General features: G+C 41.5%; 1 protein-coding gene across 5 annotated transcripts in view; it reads right to left on the minus strand.

Annotated features, from left to right (window-relative positions):
• Positions 1-16,939, minus strand: part of si:dkey-82f1.1 (DENN domain-containing protein 2A) — a 98,803-nt gene that overhangs the window by 41,915 nt on the left and 39,949 nt on the right. For 4 of the 5 annotated variants that reach the window (XM_059978103.1, XM_059978100.1, XM_059978099.1 and 1 more), the window contains exons 2-3: positions 10,579-10,674; positions 1,013-2,272 (exon numbers count right to left, since the gene is read on the minus strand). In XM_059978103.1, the coding sequence (XP_059834086.1) occupies positions 1,013-2,272; positions 10,579-10,664 (1,346 nt within the window). In that variant the 5' untranslated portion in view covers positions 10,665-10,674. Of the gene's footprint in view, positions 1-1,012; positions 2,273-10,578; positions 10,675-13,648; positions 13,669-16,939 lie in introns of those variants that run through there. The other variant, XM_059978102.1, reaches the window with a different exon arrangement.

The following is a 16,939-nucleotide window of genomic DNA, read 5'->3' on the forward strand; positions in this document are numbered from 1 at the left end:
AGGAGTTGACTATAGAAGAGAGCAAAGATCTTCACCTCAGTAGCTAGAGAGAATCAGAGCAAAAATGGGATAGTGAGAATTCAAAAGGTACAAGTAGTTGTTGACTTTACATGGAGGCCTCCACATAAGAGCCTGCAATATCCAATTAAAACTCTTTCAATATGTAGCCAAACTCCAACCATGGCTAGGAGATGATAATGGTCCATACCCAAGGAGTAGCCTCCATGCTTTCAACTTGAGGTAGGCTGTTATTTTTGTACCTGCTATTTTTCAGCCATCATCTCAGACTCGGCCTTTTGGTAGCAAAGACAGTGAGTCGTTATGACCTAAAATGAACTGCTGGGATCATATCAAGCAAAACTCAACAAATACTCCAAGGGAAACTTAAGAGAAAGAGTGGGGCAGCTTGGTTAAGAAGTCAACATGAGCTGCAGAAGAGAATGCGGATGTCCCTCTGAGAGCAACATTCTTATTAGGCCTTTTCTAATTGAAACTTCCCATCTGGCAACCCAGCAGCACTCTTGTCAGACCACTCCTGAAGTTAGGAGTTCCTTGTGCTGAAGAATGAAGTCATGAATTTCAGGCAGACGCTATTTCACATCATCCGCAGAGGTTCAGGCCTGTGCTTATGCTGGTTTCCATGGCGTGAAGCAACTGAGAGTACAAGACTCCCCCCCCCCCGCCCCCAATAGGACCCCAGTCTGTTGCCAGCTAAACCCCCAGCATTTTGCTGGTACCCATTTTCAGCTGGGTGGACTGGAGCAATGTGTGTTTAACTGCCTTGCCCAAGGACACAACGCGCTGGGGCTCGAACTCATGACCTTTGGATCACTAGTCCAATGCTTTAACCGCTTGGCCACGTGCCACACTGTCTGTACTTGGTATTCTCACATTTTCCCCTCCACCTTTTACATTCCTTCACATCATTACATGAACACTGCAGGTTTGTACATGACGATTTAAGATGGTTTTTCCTATCCCACTAGGACCAATCTTTCTAAGCCTTTCTTACCGGTTATCTTTCGAGTTTGACCTCAGTCTGCCATTTAGCGCTCCTGTGCTGACAGTAGGGGGAGGTGTCAACGGAAGTGGTGGAGGGACGACAGGCAAGTCTGGCAACTGCCGAGTGCTCTTCCTTAACACACAGAGGCCAGCTATTCTGTCAGTCCCATACTCAAACGTTCGTCTAGGCTTGGGCACAGGATTCACTGTAAGGTCATGATCAGGAGTTCCGGGTTCTGAGTAAACATTCTCCACATTTCTGATTTTACAGCTGGCCCAGGTGACCGTCACCTTCTCCACAGTCCCAAAGATAGGTTCGCTTGCTTCCGAGTCAGAATTGGATTGAATATGCTTACGCTTGAGCTCTGAGCTGCAGCTGCCATCCTTTTTCTCTTTAGAGGGCGAGGCTCCCTGGGTGGCCAGTGCCTTTTGAAGTCTCTGAGGTGTATAATAATCACCTGGTAACTTAAGCTGGCTCACTGAATCTTCCTTCACCTTTTCCTCCAGCTTCTTAATGTGACTCAGTACTGTTGTCCTCTCTCTTGTCAAGGGTCTTGTCGTGGCAAACTTTGTGCACACAGCTTCTTTTTGTTTTCCACAAACTTCAATTATATCCGACTTTATCTCATTCTCTTTGCCCTCATGCAACCTACTTTCAGCCTCCAAACTCCTTGCTTTCTCTTCATCTACCTTGTATTCATTTTCTTTCCCAGAATCCTTGCTTTCTAAATTCCAAATATTCACATGTTCATCTTCAGCCTTCTTAACGACATTCCCATCAACCAACTTCATTAGCTCAGACTTCCCATCAAGTTCCTTGGTTCCTTTATTTACCATTTTTTCTTTTTCTGTTGAGAATACCAGTTCCTTCTTACCCTCCCATTCCGAAATTTTCTCCTTGATGCTTGGATTCCTAACAATGATACTGGCTTTATTAGGACAACAGCTTTGCCTGGAAGTGTTCTTTAATGGCTTCTGTATAGAGTGTTCATTTTCTGAAATGCTGTTAATGTCCATCCTTGGGCTACTGACGACAAATCTTTGGTTCAACATTGTTTGCTCACTGCAAGTCGATCTGGGCTTTGTAACACAACTGTTGACTGGTTTTAGTGGACACTTCACCTCTGTGCCATCAATTTTGCCTGTACCTATCAGGATCTTTGTTGAGTTCTTCTGAGTGGAATTTAGATGTTGATTAACAATGTGTTCAGATTCAACCCTCGGTGGCTCTTCGACAATAAGGACAAACTTCTCACCATCTGTTTTCACTCTGCAAGATAAAAAGATCCATCATAGCCACAGAACAAAATGAGTGGTTTCTGAGTCTTAAGCAGTACTTAAAGTTTCTATCAGTAATTCTGAGGCAAAGATCTTCAAAGATTCTAGTTTCACTATTCTCCGCTTATTGATTGCCCTCTGATACTGAAACAGAAGAGAGAGTGGGCTGCTGAAGAGCTGATGCCTTGAATTCCTAAGTTAATTAGACTAGGTGAAGGATGGCATGGAATGGGTGTTGGAGCAATGGTAATAAGGTAAGGAATTGGTACTTTCATAACCCAAAATGGGAATATCGGTCCAAATGCATGTTCATTACAAGATCCTGTTTTAAGTTACTTACACCAATTCTACTCCCATTGTAAGACAAGTTAACAAGCCTTGGCTTCCAAGGCTGTGCTGAGCTTTCACTGGCTGTTGGCTGAACTGAAATCTGGTAGATGAATATTTCTCGTTCACCCTTGCTACCCCATTGATCTAAGTGGGTGAAGTTTACATTCAAAGACTTTTGCACAAATACAAACTACTTTGTAATATTTATAGCAGAGTAATCTCAATAGGGTGCATGCAGGCGTTAATGCTCCTCCACTTTTCAGTCAAATCATTTTAAAATACCATGAGTTGGGACTGGCCAAAAACAGACCGATTTCATCAGAATTCCATCAGATTTTATGGAATTTTTTCCCCTACATTAACTGAAGTAGATGACTATGACATAATGTGATGGGCCTTAGTCTTCTTCTCATCACCCTCCAGTAAGCCTCTTTTCAAACTGCAATTAAGTTTATTCTTGCCATTGAACATGACTCATGTAAAATAGAGAAATAAATCTCCCTCTCAAAGATGGCATTGTAATATTGCAGGAGAGCATACAGCTGGCTATAATCTCTCAACTTTTCAGAAACCTCAACGGAAAACAAATGCCGTGGGAAAATGCAATTAGGGTGTTCTTTCTGAGAACAAGACAGTGATAACCTTTTAAGCATTTATACAGGAAAGGGAGTTCTTAACATGAGGCCCACAGTATTCTACGCTAATCACTTCCTACAAGATACACTGGATAATTTCAAGTCAGCTTCTAAATCCAGAATGCTCCTTGGAGTTATATTGCAGAAAAGTAAATCCAAATTCACTGGTTCTATTCTCAATGAATCTAATTGCTTTGTTCTCTTATTTCCAACTAGAAAATGTATTTCAGTGTGAGACCAATAAAGCATTTCTTGCTGGAAGTCCACCATGCCAGTTGTCTAGGGCTGCACAGTGAGCATACAAGGTAAATGGTTGGAAATTCCTTTAGCTAATTCTAAATGCAATCTAAGAAGAAACAGGATGTCTAGCATGATATTCAATAACCTCTGTGTCTATCGCTCATTTCCCTTCCTATTTTCAGTTGTCCATTTAAGAGCTGCAGAGTCAGAGCTTCTTTGTTGCCTCAGGGAGAGGAGATGGCTCCGGTACTGAGATACTGCCAATAACCTGTCTGAGATATTAATCTATACTTGTCTTGTAGGAGGACTGAATCTTTAAATCAAGCCCTTTCCTCATCTGTCGTGGCCCTGAATCTCAGTCAGCCAAAATCGGATTTTCAGACTTCCACTCCACCTAGACAGGTACTGTAGGCTCCTTTGCAATTCCTCCAAAGGATTTGGTTTACTGAACTAATTCTCTTCTGGTTATATTGTTGTGCAGATCACACTACTCTCCTGCCAGACTCTGAAGAAAAGCTCTCTACCTCCTGAAAATGCTTCTATCCTACTATGTCATCTTATTTTATTTTTCACCTCTACAAAAGCCTTTGCTGACTAAACTACAGATAAAATAAATATATATTTTTCCAATAAAAATGTTCACCCATCCTACATTTTTGATCATCTGTTGCTTTTTAAAGAACATTTCTCCGGCATTACATTCTCAGATAAGGCACCACATTCACTTTCCCCTCTTCCTGTAAGAGTTTGAGCGTAGTCCAAATCGAGCAAAGGCCGAGTCAGATTGCTACACTTGAGAGCAAATCTGGAATGGACATTGCAGGGAACAAAGCTGGCCCTTGGGTGTGGAGTGCAGAGTCGGGATGAATATCATGGATCATTACATGCCTGTAACACTTCATTCAAAAATGGCAGACCGGGCAAAGAACTGAAATGTGAGATGACTTGTACATTTTTTTTCTTTATAAAGTGAAGCAACAGAAATACACTGTGTGGGACTAAATGAAAATACAGCTGTTCCTCAGTCCCAGCTACACATTTCCTCTATAAGTCTTAAACCACAGTCATGTGCTGTGGTTGGGTCCCGAAAGGTCACTGATTGATCTGGTGAGATCTCTACTTAAGTTAAGCATTCTGGATAAACACAACCTTTCTGAATATCTGAGAGAAACCACTAACCTTGGCAAGAAGGTTTGAGCAACCCCAGGCCGGAGCACTTTTAACTCAAATGTTCTTGCAGCATACTTCCAATGTAACTGTTACTGAAGCCATGTTCTTGAATGTCACATTCAATTTTGGCAAATTAAGTGATGGAGACAGATGGAAAAGAATACGAGTTTGTAAAAGGGGATAGCAGGTAATATAAAGCATGTAACAAAAGTGTTTGTCGTGAAAGTGCTTTAACAGCTCAGCCACTGTTCCTTTAATTCCAGCATTTGTGTGGGATTAGCGTTTCCACAACAGTTTCTGTAGAGTCCAGATAAACAAACGTAAATACAAATCTTCATCTATTCTAGCTTTGGAAAATAAAGCACAACATGTCTGTTCTTTTCAGTAAATACCATCCTGTATACTTAGGTAAACAGGTTTGACAGACAGTCTTCCAACATGTGAGTTTTGCTGGAACTGCCTCTCCAAAAGTAAGGGATGGCACTTCAAGAGTCTTTTGGCAGGAGGTGGAGGGGATGAGTGTGGGAGGGTGGAAGAGAGAACAGGGGGAAAGGTAGGTGGGAGATTCATCTAGAAAGATTTGTGGGGTTCATAGTTTTCAAATTTTATGGAAAAATTCATGCTTTCACCACCCCTATTTCTATTGCAGTATTTTGATAATCTGCCAGTAACAACTAGGTTGCCTATTTATTTTGCAGTAATGGCAAATATTCCAGCTGACTGCTCAAAATCCTAGACTTCCACTTCCTGCCCTACATTGTGATCAAGGTCTGAAATCCTGCTGTAATATCTTCATCTTATAGATTCATAAATAACAGGATTATGCAGAATCCATGTGCAATAAGGTTTTTAAAGATCACATTTCAAATTCACCCCAACATTTTCACTTATTTTTCTCCTTCCAATCTTCCTGTTATAAAAGTAACAAAATTCAAAAACATATATTTTAAAATTTTCAAAGGATTAGGTATAAAAAATTGATTATTATATCTTTGCACATTTTCACAAACAGGTAAATTATTCATGCAAAAGTACACCTGCACTGTTTAATATCAAAATCAGGTTTATTACCTTTGGTACGTATCGTAAAATTTTTTAACTTCTGCCAGTTATGTGGAGAGCTAACAATGTTACTGAAGCCCAAAAACTCAATAGGCACAGAAAAATCATTGACATGGTCATTTCTTGAACCATCAGCATATTGTTTCAAATTATTAGAGATTGTCCCAGGGCTGCAACATTCTTAACACTAAAAACTTATGCAAATATTAACAATGCAACTTGAGATTTTTGTACAATACACACAAAATGCTGATGGAACACAGCAGGCCAGGCAGCATCTATAAGGAGAAGCACTGTCGACGTTTTGGGCCGAGATCCTTCGTCAGGACTAACCGAAAGGAAAGATAGTAAGAGATTTGAAAGTAGTGGGGGGGGGAGGGGGAAACGCGAAATGATAGGAGAAGACCGGAGGGGGTGGGATGAAGCTAAGAGCTGGAAAGGTGATTGGCGAAAGTGATACAGAGCTGGAGAAGGGAAAGGATCATGGGACGGGAGGCCTCAGGAGAAAGACGGGAGGGGGTGGGGAGAGCACCAGAGGGAGATGGAGAACAGGCAGGGTGATGGGCAGAGAGAAAAAAAAAACAAACTAAATATGTCAGGGAAGGGGTAAGAAGGGGAGGAGGGGCATTAACGGAAATTAGAGAAGTCAATGTTCATGCCATCAGGTTGGAGGCTACCCAGACGGTATATAAGGCGTTGTTCCTCCAACCTGAGTTTGGATTCATTTTGACAGTAGAGGAGGCCATGTATAGACATATCAGAATGGGAATGGGACGTGGAATTAAAATGTGTGGCCACTGGGAGATCCTGCTTTCTCTGGCAGACAGAGCGTAGGTGTTCAGCGAAACGGTCTCCCAGTCTACGTTGGGTTTCACCAATATATAAAAGGCCACACCGGGAGTACCGGATGCAGTATACCACACCAGCCAACTCACAGGTGAAGTGTCGCCTCACCTGGAAGGACTGTCTGGGGCCCTGATTGGTGGTGAGGGAGGAAGTGTAAGGGCAGGTGTAGCATTTGTTCCATTTACAAGGATAAGTACCAGGAGGGAGATCGGTGGCAAGGGATGGGGGGGAAAGATGTGCTTGGTAGTGGGATCCCATTGGAGGTGGCGGAAGTTACGGAGAATTAGAAGTTGGACCTGGAGGCTGGTGGGGTGGTAGGTGAGGACAAAGGGAACCCTATCCCGAATGGGGTAGCAGGCGGATGGGGTGAGGGCAGATGTGCGGGAAATGGGAGAGGTGCGTTTGAGAGCAGAGTTGATGGTGGAAGAAGGGAAGCCCTTGTTTAAAAAAGGAAGGCATCTCCTTCGTCCTGGAATGAAAAGCCTCACCCTGAGAGCAGATGCGGCGGAGACGGAGGAATTGTGAGAAGGGGATAGCATTTTTGCAAGAGACAGGGTGGGAAGAGGAATAGTCCAGGTAGCTGTGAGAGTCTGTAGGCTTATAGTAGATATCAATAGATAAGCCATCTCCAGAGATGGAGACAGAAAGATCAAGAAAGGGAAGGGAGGTGTTGGAAGTGAACCAGCTAAATCTGAGGGCAGGGTGAAAGTTGGAGGCAAAGATTTTTGTGTCACTTTTGACCAATTAGATCCCTGACCAAATTGTTCTTTAGCCAATCACTGGTCACCGTTGCATCCTAACTGATTCCAAGTGTTCAGTAAATAGGTTTTCAGCCACCATCTCCAACCATTTAAATCCTAGCACCATAAGGTATTCTATGGTAACCATATGTTAACTTCTGACTAGTTGACTCAAAAAGAGCACCAATGACCAATCCCTCTTTCTCACTCAGATTCTTCCACAATGAAAGGAAGAACTAGCCAGGATACCCCACAGTTTGTGGGAACTGATTCAGATCTCAAATGGAGGCATCCACAGAATAAATGATAGAGCACCCTCTGAAAACAGCGTTTGGAAGTTAATTTGATTGGAATGAAAGATGTTTCACTTCGCATTCGGATAGCTGGAATAGACAGCAAGTTGTGGTGAAACTAAATTAACGTAGCAAGTGTAGAACTGAAAGTGTGACTGTGAAGCTCCAAATATCAGCGAAAGCAAGAGATCAGCAGGCAACAGCAGATGTTTTACTTTGATGTTTCTCGGAGCATTCAGACAATAAACCTCACTCTAGGCAACTGAGAAACAACACTGGCACTTCACAATATTTTATTTCACTGGATAAACACTAGCCTAGAAACTGGATCACACGGTGTCCATTTTTGCACACTCTGCCGTCTGACTTTGACCTTCCCTGGAGTCACCAGATCAGACACCGAGTGTTACTCACACTGGCATACATGACATTTACCTGGTGAGATTACACCATTATCAATGTAAACAGGAGCTAAAGTTGATCATCACAGAACAGTCTTTGTAGTACTAGGAACACAGTGCACTAGACTGCTACTTCTTTGACTACTCACAGGGACACTCTACTGACATTAGGACAGTTGACTAGCTGTTCATACAGTCCACAGTGAGCGCTTTCCCCCTCGCTTGACTGCTGATACTTATTCACTTGCTGCCTCAGTAGAGATGACTCACATGGGAACCTCAGGACGGGAGGCAACCTCCCTTCCATCAATCTACACTGAGAGTCTCCAGAGACACTGCATACAACTTGGACCTCTCTGATAAACACACATTCTCATTCTCAAGTTTTGCAAGGTTGTTGTTACTGAGATGCAACTTTCTGCAGGAAGATGCTTGGGCATAATCTCTGACCAGTACTGCTCCTTCCAACGGGGTTGAGTTCACAATGACCTTTTACTGCCTTGCTACAGGATCTTTCAAATAACTACGCCAGACCAGTCTTGTCTGCCATTTTGCTGCTCACTGCAGCAGAAAGGTTGCTTAGCCCTGTATTTATGAAGTAATAATTTCATCTGTTTCAGGATCAGGATGTATATGAGGCTTTGTAACTGGACAACATTGCTGACTACCCATGAGTGCAGGCAGCCTTTCACTGTAATGATGTGTCCAGAGGGACTTCCCTTGTCTCTTGTGAGGAAGGCTTTCTATTTCTTCATTGTGAATCAATAAAAGAATTTCCTTATGGTGAATGCCATTTTACCAGGAACCAAGAGCCTCTGCTGAACATTTTCACTGGCTGTTACCGCTTCAAAGAATTGATGTTGGAAGTTGGAAATTATCTCGTGTCTGACCACATCACTGTACTCTCTAGACAAGACATTCATTGTTGGTTTCCTCAAGATGAGATTCTGTTCATCGCCTCACTTTGACCGCCCAGTAGTAAATAACAGGTAGGTGAGAAGATGATCCTTTCCCTTCTCTGTATCCCTTTCGCCGATCACCTTTCCGGCTCTCAGCTTCACCCCACCCCCTCCGGTCTTCTCCCATCATTTCACATTTTCCCCTCCCCCTCCTACTTTCAAATCTCTTACTATCTTTCCTTTCAGTTAGTCCTGATGAAGGGTCTCAACCCGAAACGTCGACAGTGCTTCTCCCTGTAGATGCTGCCTGGCCTGCTGTGTTCCACCAGCATCTTGTGCGTGTTGCTTGAGTTTCCAGCATCTACAGATTTCTTCGTGTTTGCTTGAGGTAGGTGAGAAGACTGTCTTACGGTGCAGCGTGCAGCAGACAAGCTAGCAAATTGTGGACAGTGGCCAGTGTCTGAGCATACAGACACAAAGACAGAGGTTCATGAGGTGGCTGGTGGAGAGCAGAAGGAACAAGAGGAAGAGGTGAAAAATGGTTTTCACTATTTCATTCCCAACTGAACAGAGATGGTAAGGCACACAACATTTTTTAAATGCCAATATGCAGATATGATTTTTATTAGGAACCTGCAAAATAAAATTGCTTTGACTCGAATTCATCACACTAACATATTAGGGCAATAAATGGGTGAAACTCCCCTCATGTACCCCTGCAAAAATCCATCTGTAATAAATATGACACATCATTGCATGTTTCTCTGTATTCCCTATATTTCTTCATGAATGGTAGCTTGCTTGAACTACTATGATCCCTGCAATAAATATAATTCACTTTGATCACAGCGTGGGCTAGAAAGTGTGGCCATATTAACAAGAATCGAATTCAATATATTGTATGCAATCCAACAAAGATCCACCAATAATATTAAAATGCAAAAAAAGTACACATACACATTTTAAGCAACACACAAAAGATGCTGGTGGAACGCAGCAGGCCAGGCAGCATCTATAGGAAGAAGTACAGTCAACGTTTTGGGTCAAGACCCTTTGTCAGGACTAACTGAAAGAAGAGATGGTAAGAGATTTGAAAGTGGGAGGGGGAAGGGGAGATCTAAAATGATAGGAGAAGACAGGAAGGGGAAGGATGGAGCTAAGGCACGTTTTAAATACTGGACATCACCCTTCATTAGATATGCAAACCAATCTAAAAAGCAGTAGTTCACTGAATTGCAATCCAAATTTGACATGCATGTTCCAATGACAATGGAATCTGAGTACTCAGAACCTGAGAATATGTGCATTCAAAAAGTGTCACTAAAAAATCTTGGGGCAAAAATTTTAAATTTAGGTGGAGAGTTGACTGCCATGTATTTATCTGATGCTCTTAGTCAAAGTTAAATTTAATACTCCACCAGGTAAGTTCAAGAGGAAGCCAACACAGTACAGGATGAAGTTTGCTCCTGAATGTTTCGTGCCTATTGCATCTTCAATGCTTTCTGCAATGCACTGGACAATAAGACTGCATCATATTGTTTCTTTTAGTAAATTCAATGAATATTACCATAATTTTAGCAGCTGCTGTGATCAGTAATCAGAATGCATTATCAATGTGGTATTATATCTATTTATGAGGGCTACTAATCAGTTCAAGTCCCACAATCCGGACAAATACTCACCGATCAATGGGCTTTGAATTGTAAGTTGTTCCCATCCAGTTTAACACAGCTGTCTTATTGGCCATCATCCTGTCGATAATAGGCATGTTCCGTCACCTGCCAAGGGGTATAAAACACAATAAAACTGTCAGGTTTTGTTATTATTATAATCAAGCATAATAATCTTAAGACTATTAATGTGGTATCATTATAATCTAGTAATTGATTGTTATTTTTAGTGAAGCTATTACCATTGCTTAGAGCCATTTTTAACAAATTAGAATTATGTGCTCAGTCGAAATGCTTGAAAATCTAATTCTCCCTCTCCCTCCCTCCATTACATCTTTTTTGTTAAATATATGCAGCTGCTTAATCTCCTGTTATATGTTTCTTCCCAAAATAGACTTAATAGGTCAAATGGTCTCCTTTCCTGCTGTATAATTTGAAGAATTTATGCACTGCTTCAACAACCATTTAATCATTTTAGGCTTTTCATAGTTCAACCAAACATTAACAGGAGGCAACTTGGCACCAACTAATCTTCTTTGCTTGTTCTCTTTTGTATGACATCTACAGATGAGAGAAGCTGTTTGAATTAACTTGTCCATCAAGATCACTCATATAACTTTTCCTTAACTTCCATTTCATGCAAAGAACTCACTGATTTTCACTAAGTAAATCCACTTTCTCACAATACTCCATCTTAGATTTGAAACTAATCTATTGAAGAAATGCCTTTATAAGCCATAAATTTAGATCCAATGGGCAAAATTTTGCTTGCTATGGTTAAACTTGTAGAGCCAGAGGATGCCAGTTTTAATTGTTGGTTTATAAAGAATGAATGTTCCTAGATTGCAGAATACCTGATGGGCAAAGGTTTCTCTGATCCAATGGCAACTCTAAGATATTTTTGACTGTAAAAATGAGCCTTTGAGTCAAGTGTCTCTGCCTGTTTTCTCACTCTGACAGAAGGAGGGAGAAACTACTTGTCTTATTCCTCCAAGAGATAATAAGGCCTATTTTACTGTTGTGATCATTGGTAGGTGCCAAGAATAGGGTAAGGAATGTATTCCATTTAAATGTCAGATATCCCCCACACAAGGATTTAGATCAACAGTTCTATCCACAGAGACTCTAGCTGGAGCTGAAACTGTAAGCTGGCTTTTGACCCTTAGCAAATGGATACTGTATATACTCAGGGCAGGATAGCCACCTTCTGGGCTTAGGCAATTTATTGTCTCTTCTTGGTATGGCTACCCTACCATGAACTGATTATAAAATTTTATGGGCAAAATAACTTTAAAACTTATCATCCACGAAAGGAATGCAGGCAGATGACACCCAGCTGCACAGGAGCTGAGATTTAAAATGAATTCAGCAACCCTGATATAACACATAAATTGGTCCAGGAATCTAACATTAGTTACAATACACTGAGCCTGTGGCAACCATTTCCACTCCCAACCATCACCTGTAATATTCATACCCAACTGTAAAGCGATGATAACATAATTGTAATACATTATGTAACTCAGTGTTGGACGCTGACGCCTTTTCCCTCGTCTGTTTCAAACGATCACTTTATGAATTCTAAATGTTGAATTATGATCATTAGGAAAACAAGCTGATACAAGTTAATGATTCCTGTGGAATACAAGTCCGTTAGGGAAACTGGCAGGTAAGATTTACCCAATCACAAACAAGAGAAAGTCTTACCTGCCAGTTTATCCAAGCAGCTTTTTAAACACAGGAAAAATATGAATTGCTAAGTTCTGTTGCAAAATTGAGCCAAATCTGCTAAATCCATATTTTACAAAAAAAAATCTTTTACCTTTGGCTATTTAATTATTCACTTGATACGATAACATTAAAATAAACAAAACTGCCTATTCCTTATTTAATCTTGTAATGAAGCCCCTATGTCTACTTGGAAGGACTGCATTGAACTTGTATGTTGGAAATGTGGTATTAGTGTTGGTTTATTATTGTCATGTGTACAAGATTCAGGGCAAAGCTTGTCTTGCATGTTGTTTACACAGATCAAATCATTACACAGGTATTGAGCAGGATTAAAAGGTAAAACAATAACAATGCAGAATAAAGTGCAAGAAAAAGCAGTGTAGGCAAACAATAAAGTGCAAGAGCACAACAAGGTGGACTGTGAGTTCAAGAGTTATCTCATCGTAAAACAGATCAGTTCAGGAGTCCTGACAACAGTGGGGTAGCAGCTGTCCTTGACCCTCGTGGCACGTTGGGCCTCTTGTAAAGCAGGGTAAGGTAGCTGAAACCCCTGTAAGTGATGTTTGACAAGATCATGGAATATATGATAATCATTCACATGCAAGAAAGGGATACAGACCTATCTGAGTAAGAATGCTGACCATAACAAAATCTGTGCTGTTGATGTAGCCTTGGGCTAATGTCCATGTTTCTTTTGACACAACTCCCAGCTCACCCTGCTGGGTTTCAGAAACACTGCACACACACAGACACAGACACACAGCATTGCAAACAAAATTTTACATTAAAAACATAATCAAACATTATAAGGATGCTTTTAATGTATTTTGGATTAAGCAGAATTCCTTGTATCTTAGCAACCACTGCATGGTTACAGAGAGTATTCGCACAGTAACCTTAGACCAGAAAAATGCATAGTAGTAAAATAGCACTATCTTCACCACAGAAGTATCGCATATGGCAAGTGTACTGTGCGTTCAATGCTGTAATGATCCTCATACAGACTGACAGCTTTGGTTTCCATCCCGCCTTTGTTTGTGCTGGGACCAGAAGCATACCTAACTTTCGGTGTTACATGCACGTAGTTCGGATTTACTCTCTGGCTGGTACATCCACAACTTATTAGAAGAATGAAAGCAAAATGGCTATTGTGTCCCAGAAGATATGGGTGCACGTAAAGAGTGAGCTGCAGGTCTCAATTCACAATTCCATCCATATTAGTCTAATGCCAGGCCCATCATTACATTGCATAAACTATTACTCACTGTCGGGCTCTGACTACCATACAAGCACAATATTCAATTCCATTGCCCTGGCAGTGCCGAGGAAATCTGACATATTCCCAAGATACCTTTGTCTTAGATTCCTTGATAAGGGATGCAGCGGGGTCCATATCTTTGCCTCTTTATGCCAAACCCCTAAAACTCCAATGTTATGTCCTCCGTGACCAGAAGGAATAAACTGTGGCCTAGATTAGGTGAACAGAGATTCCACACTATAGATCATTCACCCTCTGCATGAATGTATTTGTACACGATGCATTTAAATCTTCCAAACGATGAATACAATTATTGTATAATTAACTCCAAAGTAACTCATTACTGTTACAGCAAAACTGAAAATGAAGAGTGGATAATCACAGCTATACATTCAAAGAGGAATAACAGGAAGACACCATTGTCTGTCAAAGAAGCCTCAATAAAATATGTGAAATGCTTGGTGTTCTATTTTTCCAGACAAACTACATTTCAGCTCTGGCAGTGTGCCCAGCTCTGGGGAAAATTTTAAACTTTCTTCTGGCTTCTTCTTTTACTTATACGCCATTAACTAAATTAAACACACAAGGAGATCAGTTATTTTTTGACTAAATTTGGTCAAGAAAATTCTCTTGAAAATCACGTGCTGCATCAAAATGAGTGGATGGACTTTCTTCATCTTAGTCTGCAGCTGTGACTGAGCTATTCCTGCATCGTTAACTCTGCAATCTCTGCAAAGTAACTTCAGACCAGAAAAAAATACAAGAATTTCAAAAGAAATTTCACTAAGAATAGTTAACAACTTTCCCAATAATCTTTCTGAAGAGAAAAATAAAGAATTTGTACTCTGCTTAAAATTTTAATGGAAACAGAGAACTTGCTGCTCCCTTGCAGTGTCTTGTATTTCCAGAGAAACTTATTCAGATCTGTCATGACAATGAGTTTATCTTGTAGTGCATTGATGGGTCATAGAAAATGAAAGAGGTTCAGAGTCCGCTCTGCCAGTTAATAAGTTCAGGGTTGAACTTCTACTCTACTCGTGAACATAACTCACAGATTCTAAATATGTGCCCTGGGTGTCTGGAGTTGGCTGATCTCAACCAGAAGGAGCAACAGGGTTGATGCAGGCAAACGGATGGTGGGAAGAGGGGAGTGTGATGTGGAGCAAATGTTGTTGCTAGGAGCCTCTGAATCACGCTGGGAGAAATGACAAACCTCCCATCTTCTAAAGTCCATTCTAGAAGTTGATACGGGAATAAGGTTGGCAAAGATGCTTTTGCTGCTGAACCAGTAAAGAATGCATGCTCATTATGTGAAACCGCCTCCTTCAGGCGAGGGGGAGGAAAGAATGCAAGCAAGAATGAGACCGCGACCACGGTCAGCAGGTGTACAGGTGATTGAGTCTAAACATGGCAGAATAAAACAGCCACCTTTTCCATGCAGGAAAGAAAAGGCTCCAGGTTCTGACCAAAGCCTTGTGTGAGCTTGCAGCTGAACTTCCCAGGTTCCTTGGCGTTACATCTATGATGTCTGTCAGCCTTGCCAGTGTACCAAGTGTCTCATTATGCAAACTTATCAGCCTTTAAAATCCTCAGCCGAATCCTTGGTAGTAGAAATAATATACAACTACTTGGGAGCTGATGTTTGGACCATAAAACCTCCCAACCTCATGCAGACCCCCACCTTCATGGAACAATACAACACTCCCAATAATCAAGCTGGTATCATTTTCCATTCTGCAAACCGGGCAGAAACCCTGCACCAACTGAAAAGAGAAAGGCTGATGGTGAAAGGTGAAGCCAGTCAATAGGGCACAACCACACAATCCGTTCCTTGTACGTTACAAGACGGTGGAATCGAGAGAAATCAAAAAAGGAGGATGGGATTGGGTGTACCATTGTCATCTTCAGTAGTCATTGGCCTGTCATGGTTATGATCATCTGGTAATGTCATTCACTAGATCACACCTATTCCCTGCTATTGCAGCTGATTAGGTACCACAATGTAGAGGTGTGGGTGGCCACATCATCACTAGGCCCTAGTGCTGACTTGGAAATTATTGGAGGATAGTCAAGTGTGGCAGTAGTGCACTATGAGGCTTGATGATGTATTTACTGATCTTGCCCATGCATGCATGGTCATTCCTCTCCTTGTGCCATTGTGTTCAATTCAAAGGTTCCCCAACTTGTATTCCCTGATTATTCTAATCACTGGTACCCCCAATAGGCTGCATCCTCAGCTCCCTACTCTAAGCCCAGTGCACGCATGACTGCATACCCAGAGTCTGCTGTGACTCCACCCCCAAGTTTGCAGATTGTACCACTGCATCCCAAATAACAATGAGTCAGAGTACAGGAAGGAGACAGACAGATTAGTACATGGTGTTATGGCAACAAATTTTCTCACAATGTCAGTAAAACAAAAGAACTGGTCTTTGACTTTGGAAGGGACGGCTGCACATGATCCAGTTGACCTCAACAGTTTTAAGCTTGAGAGTTGAGAGTTTCAGGTTTCTAGGAGTGAACATCACCAACAGGCTATCCTAGTCCAACTGTGTAGACTCTCGGCCAAAAAGTTCACCAATACCTCTACGTCCTCAGGGGCCTAAAGGAAAGGATGGCAGCAGTGATAGGAGACTCTATAGTTAGGGGATCAAACAGGCGATTCTGTGGACACAGGAAAGTAGGTAGCTTTCCTCCCAGGTGCCAGGGTCCAGGAAGTTTCTAATCACATCCACGATATCCTGAAGTGGGAAGTAGAGCAGCCAGAGGTCGTGGTACATATTGGTGCCAAAGACACAGGCAGGAAAAGGGACTACAGGAAGTTAGGAAGGAAGTTGAGAAGCAGGACCACAAAGGTAGTCATCTCGGGATTACTGCCTGTGCCCCCCTAACCTTGCATAGGTATGTTCAAATGAGACAGGGAAGTTATGGTAGGGTACAGGAGCTGTGGTGTACAAAGGCTGTTGAAAATCTATTCAAAAAAAAAACGAAGAGTTTACAAAAGATCCAAAAAACTAGATAATGATAGAGGTCTAGAAGAATATAAGGCTAGCAGGAAGGAGCTTAAGAAAGAAATTAGGAGAGCCAGAAGGGGCCATGAGAAAGCCTTGACAAACAGGATTAAAAACCTCAAAAGCATTCTACAAGTTTGTAAAGAGCAAGAGGATAAGACGTGAGAGAATAGGACCAATCAAGTGTGACAGTGAAAAGCGTGTATAGAACTGGAGGAGATAGCAGACGTATTTAATGAGTACTTTGCTTCAGTATTCACTACGGAAAAAGATTTGGCAATTGTAGGAATGACTTACAGTGGACTGAAAAGCTTGAGCATGTAGATTTTAAGAAAAAGGATGTGCTGAAGCTTTTGGAAAGCATTAAGTTGGA

The sequence above is a fragment of the Hypanus sabinus genome, chromosome 8, assembly GCF_030144855.1.
Source record: "Hypanus sabinus isolate sHypSab1 chromosome 8, sHypSab1.hap1, whole genome shotgun sequence".
NCBI lineage: Eukaryota > Metazoa > Chordata > Chondrichthyes > Myliobatiformes > Dasyatidae > Hypanus > Hypanus sabinus.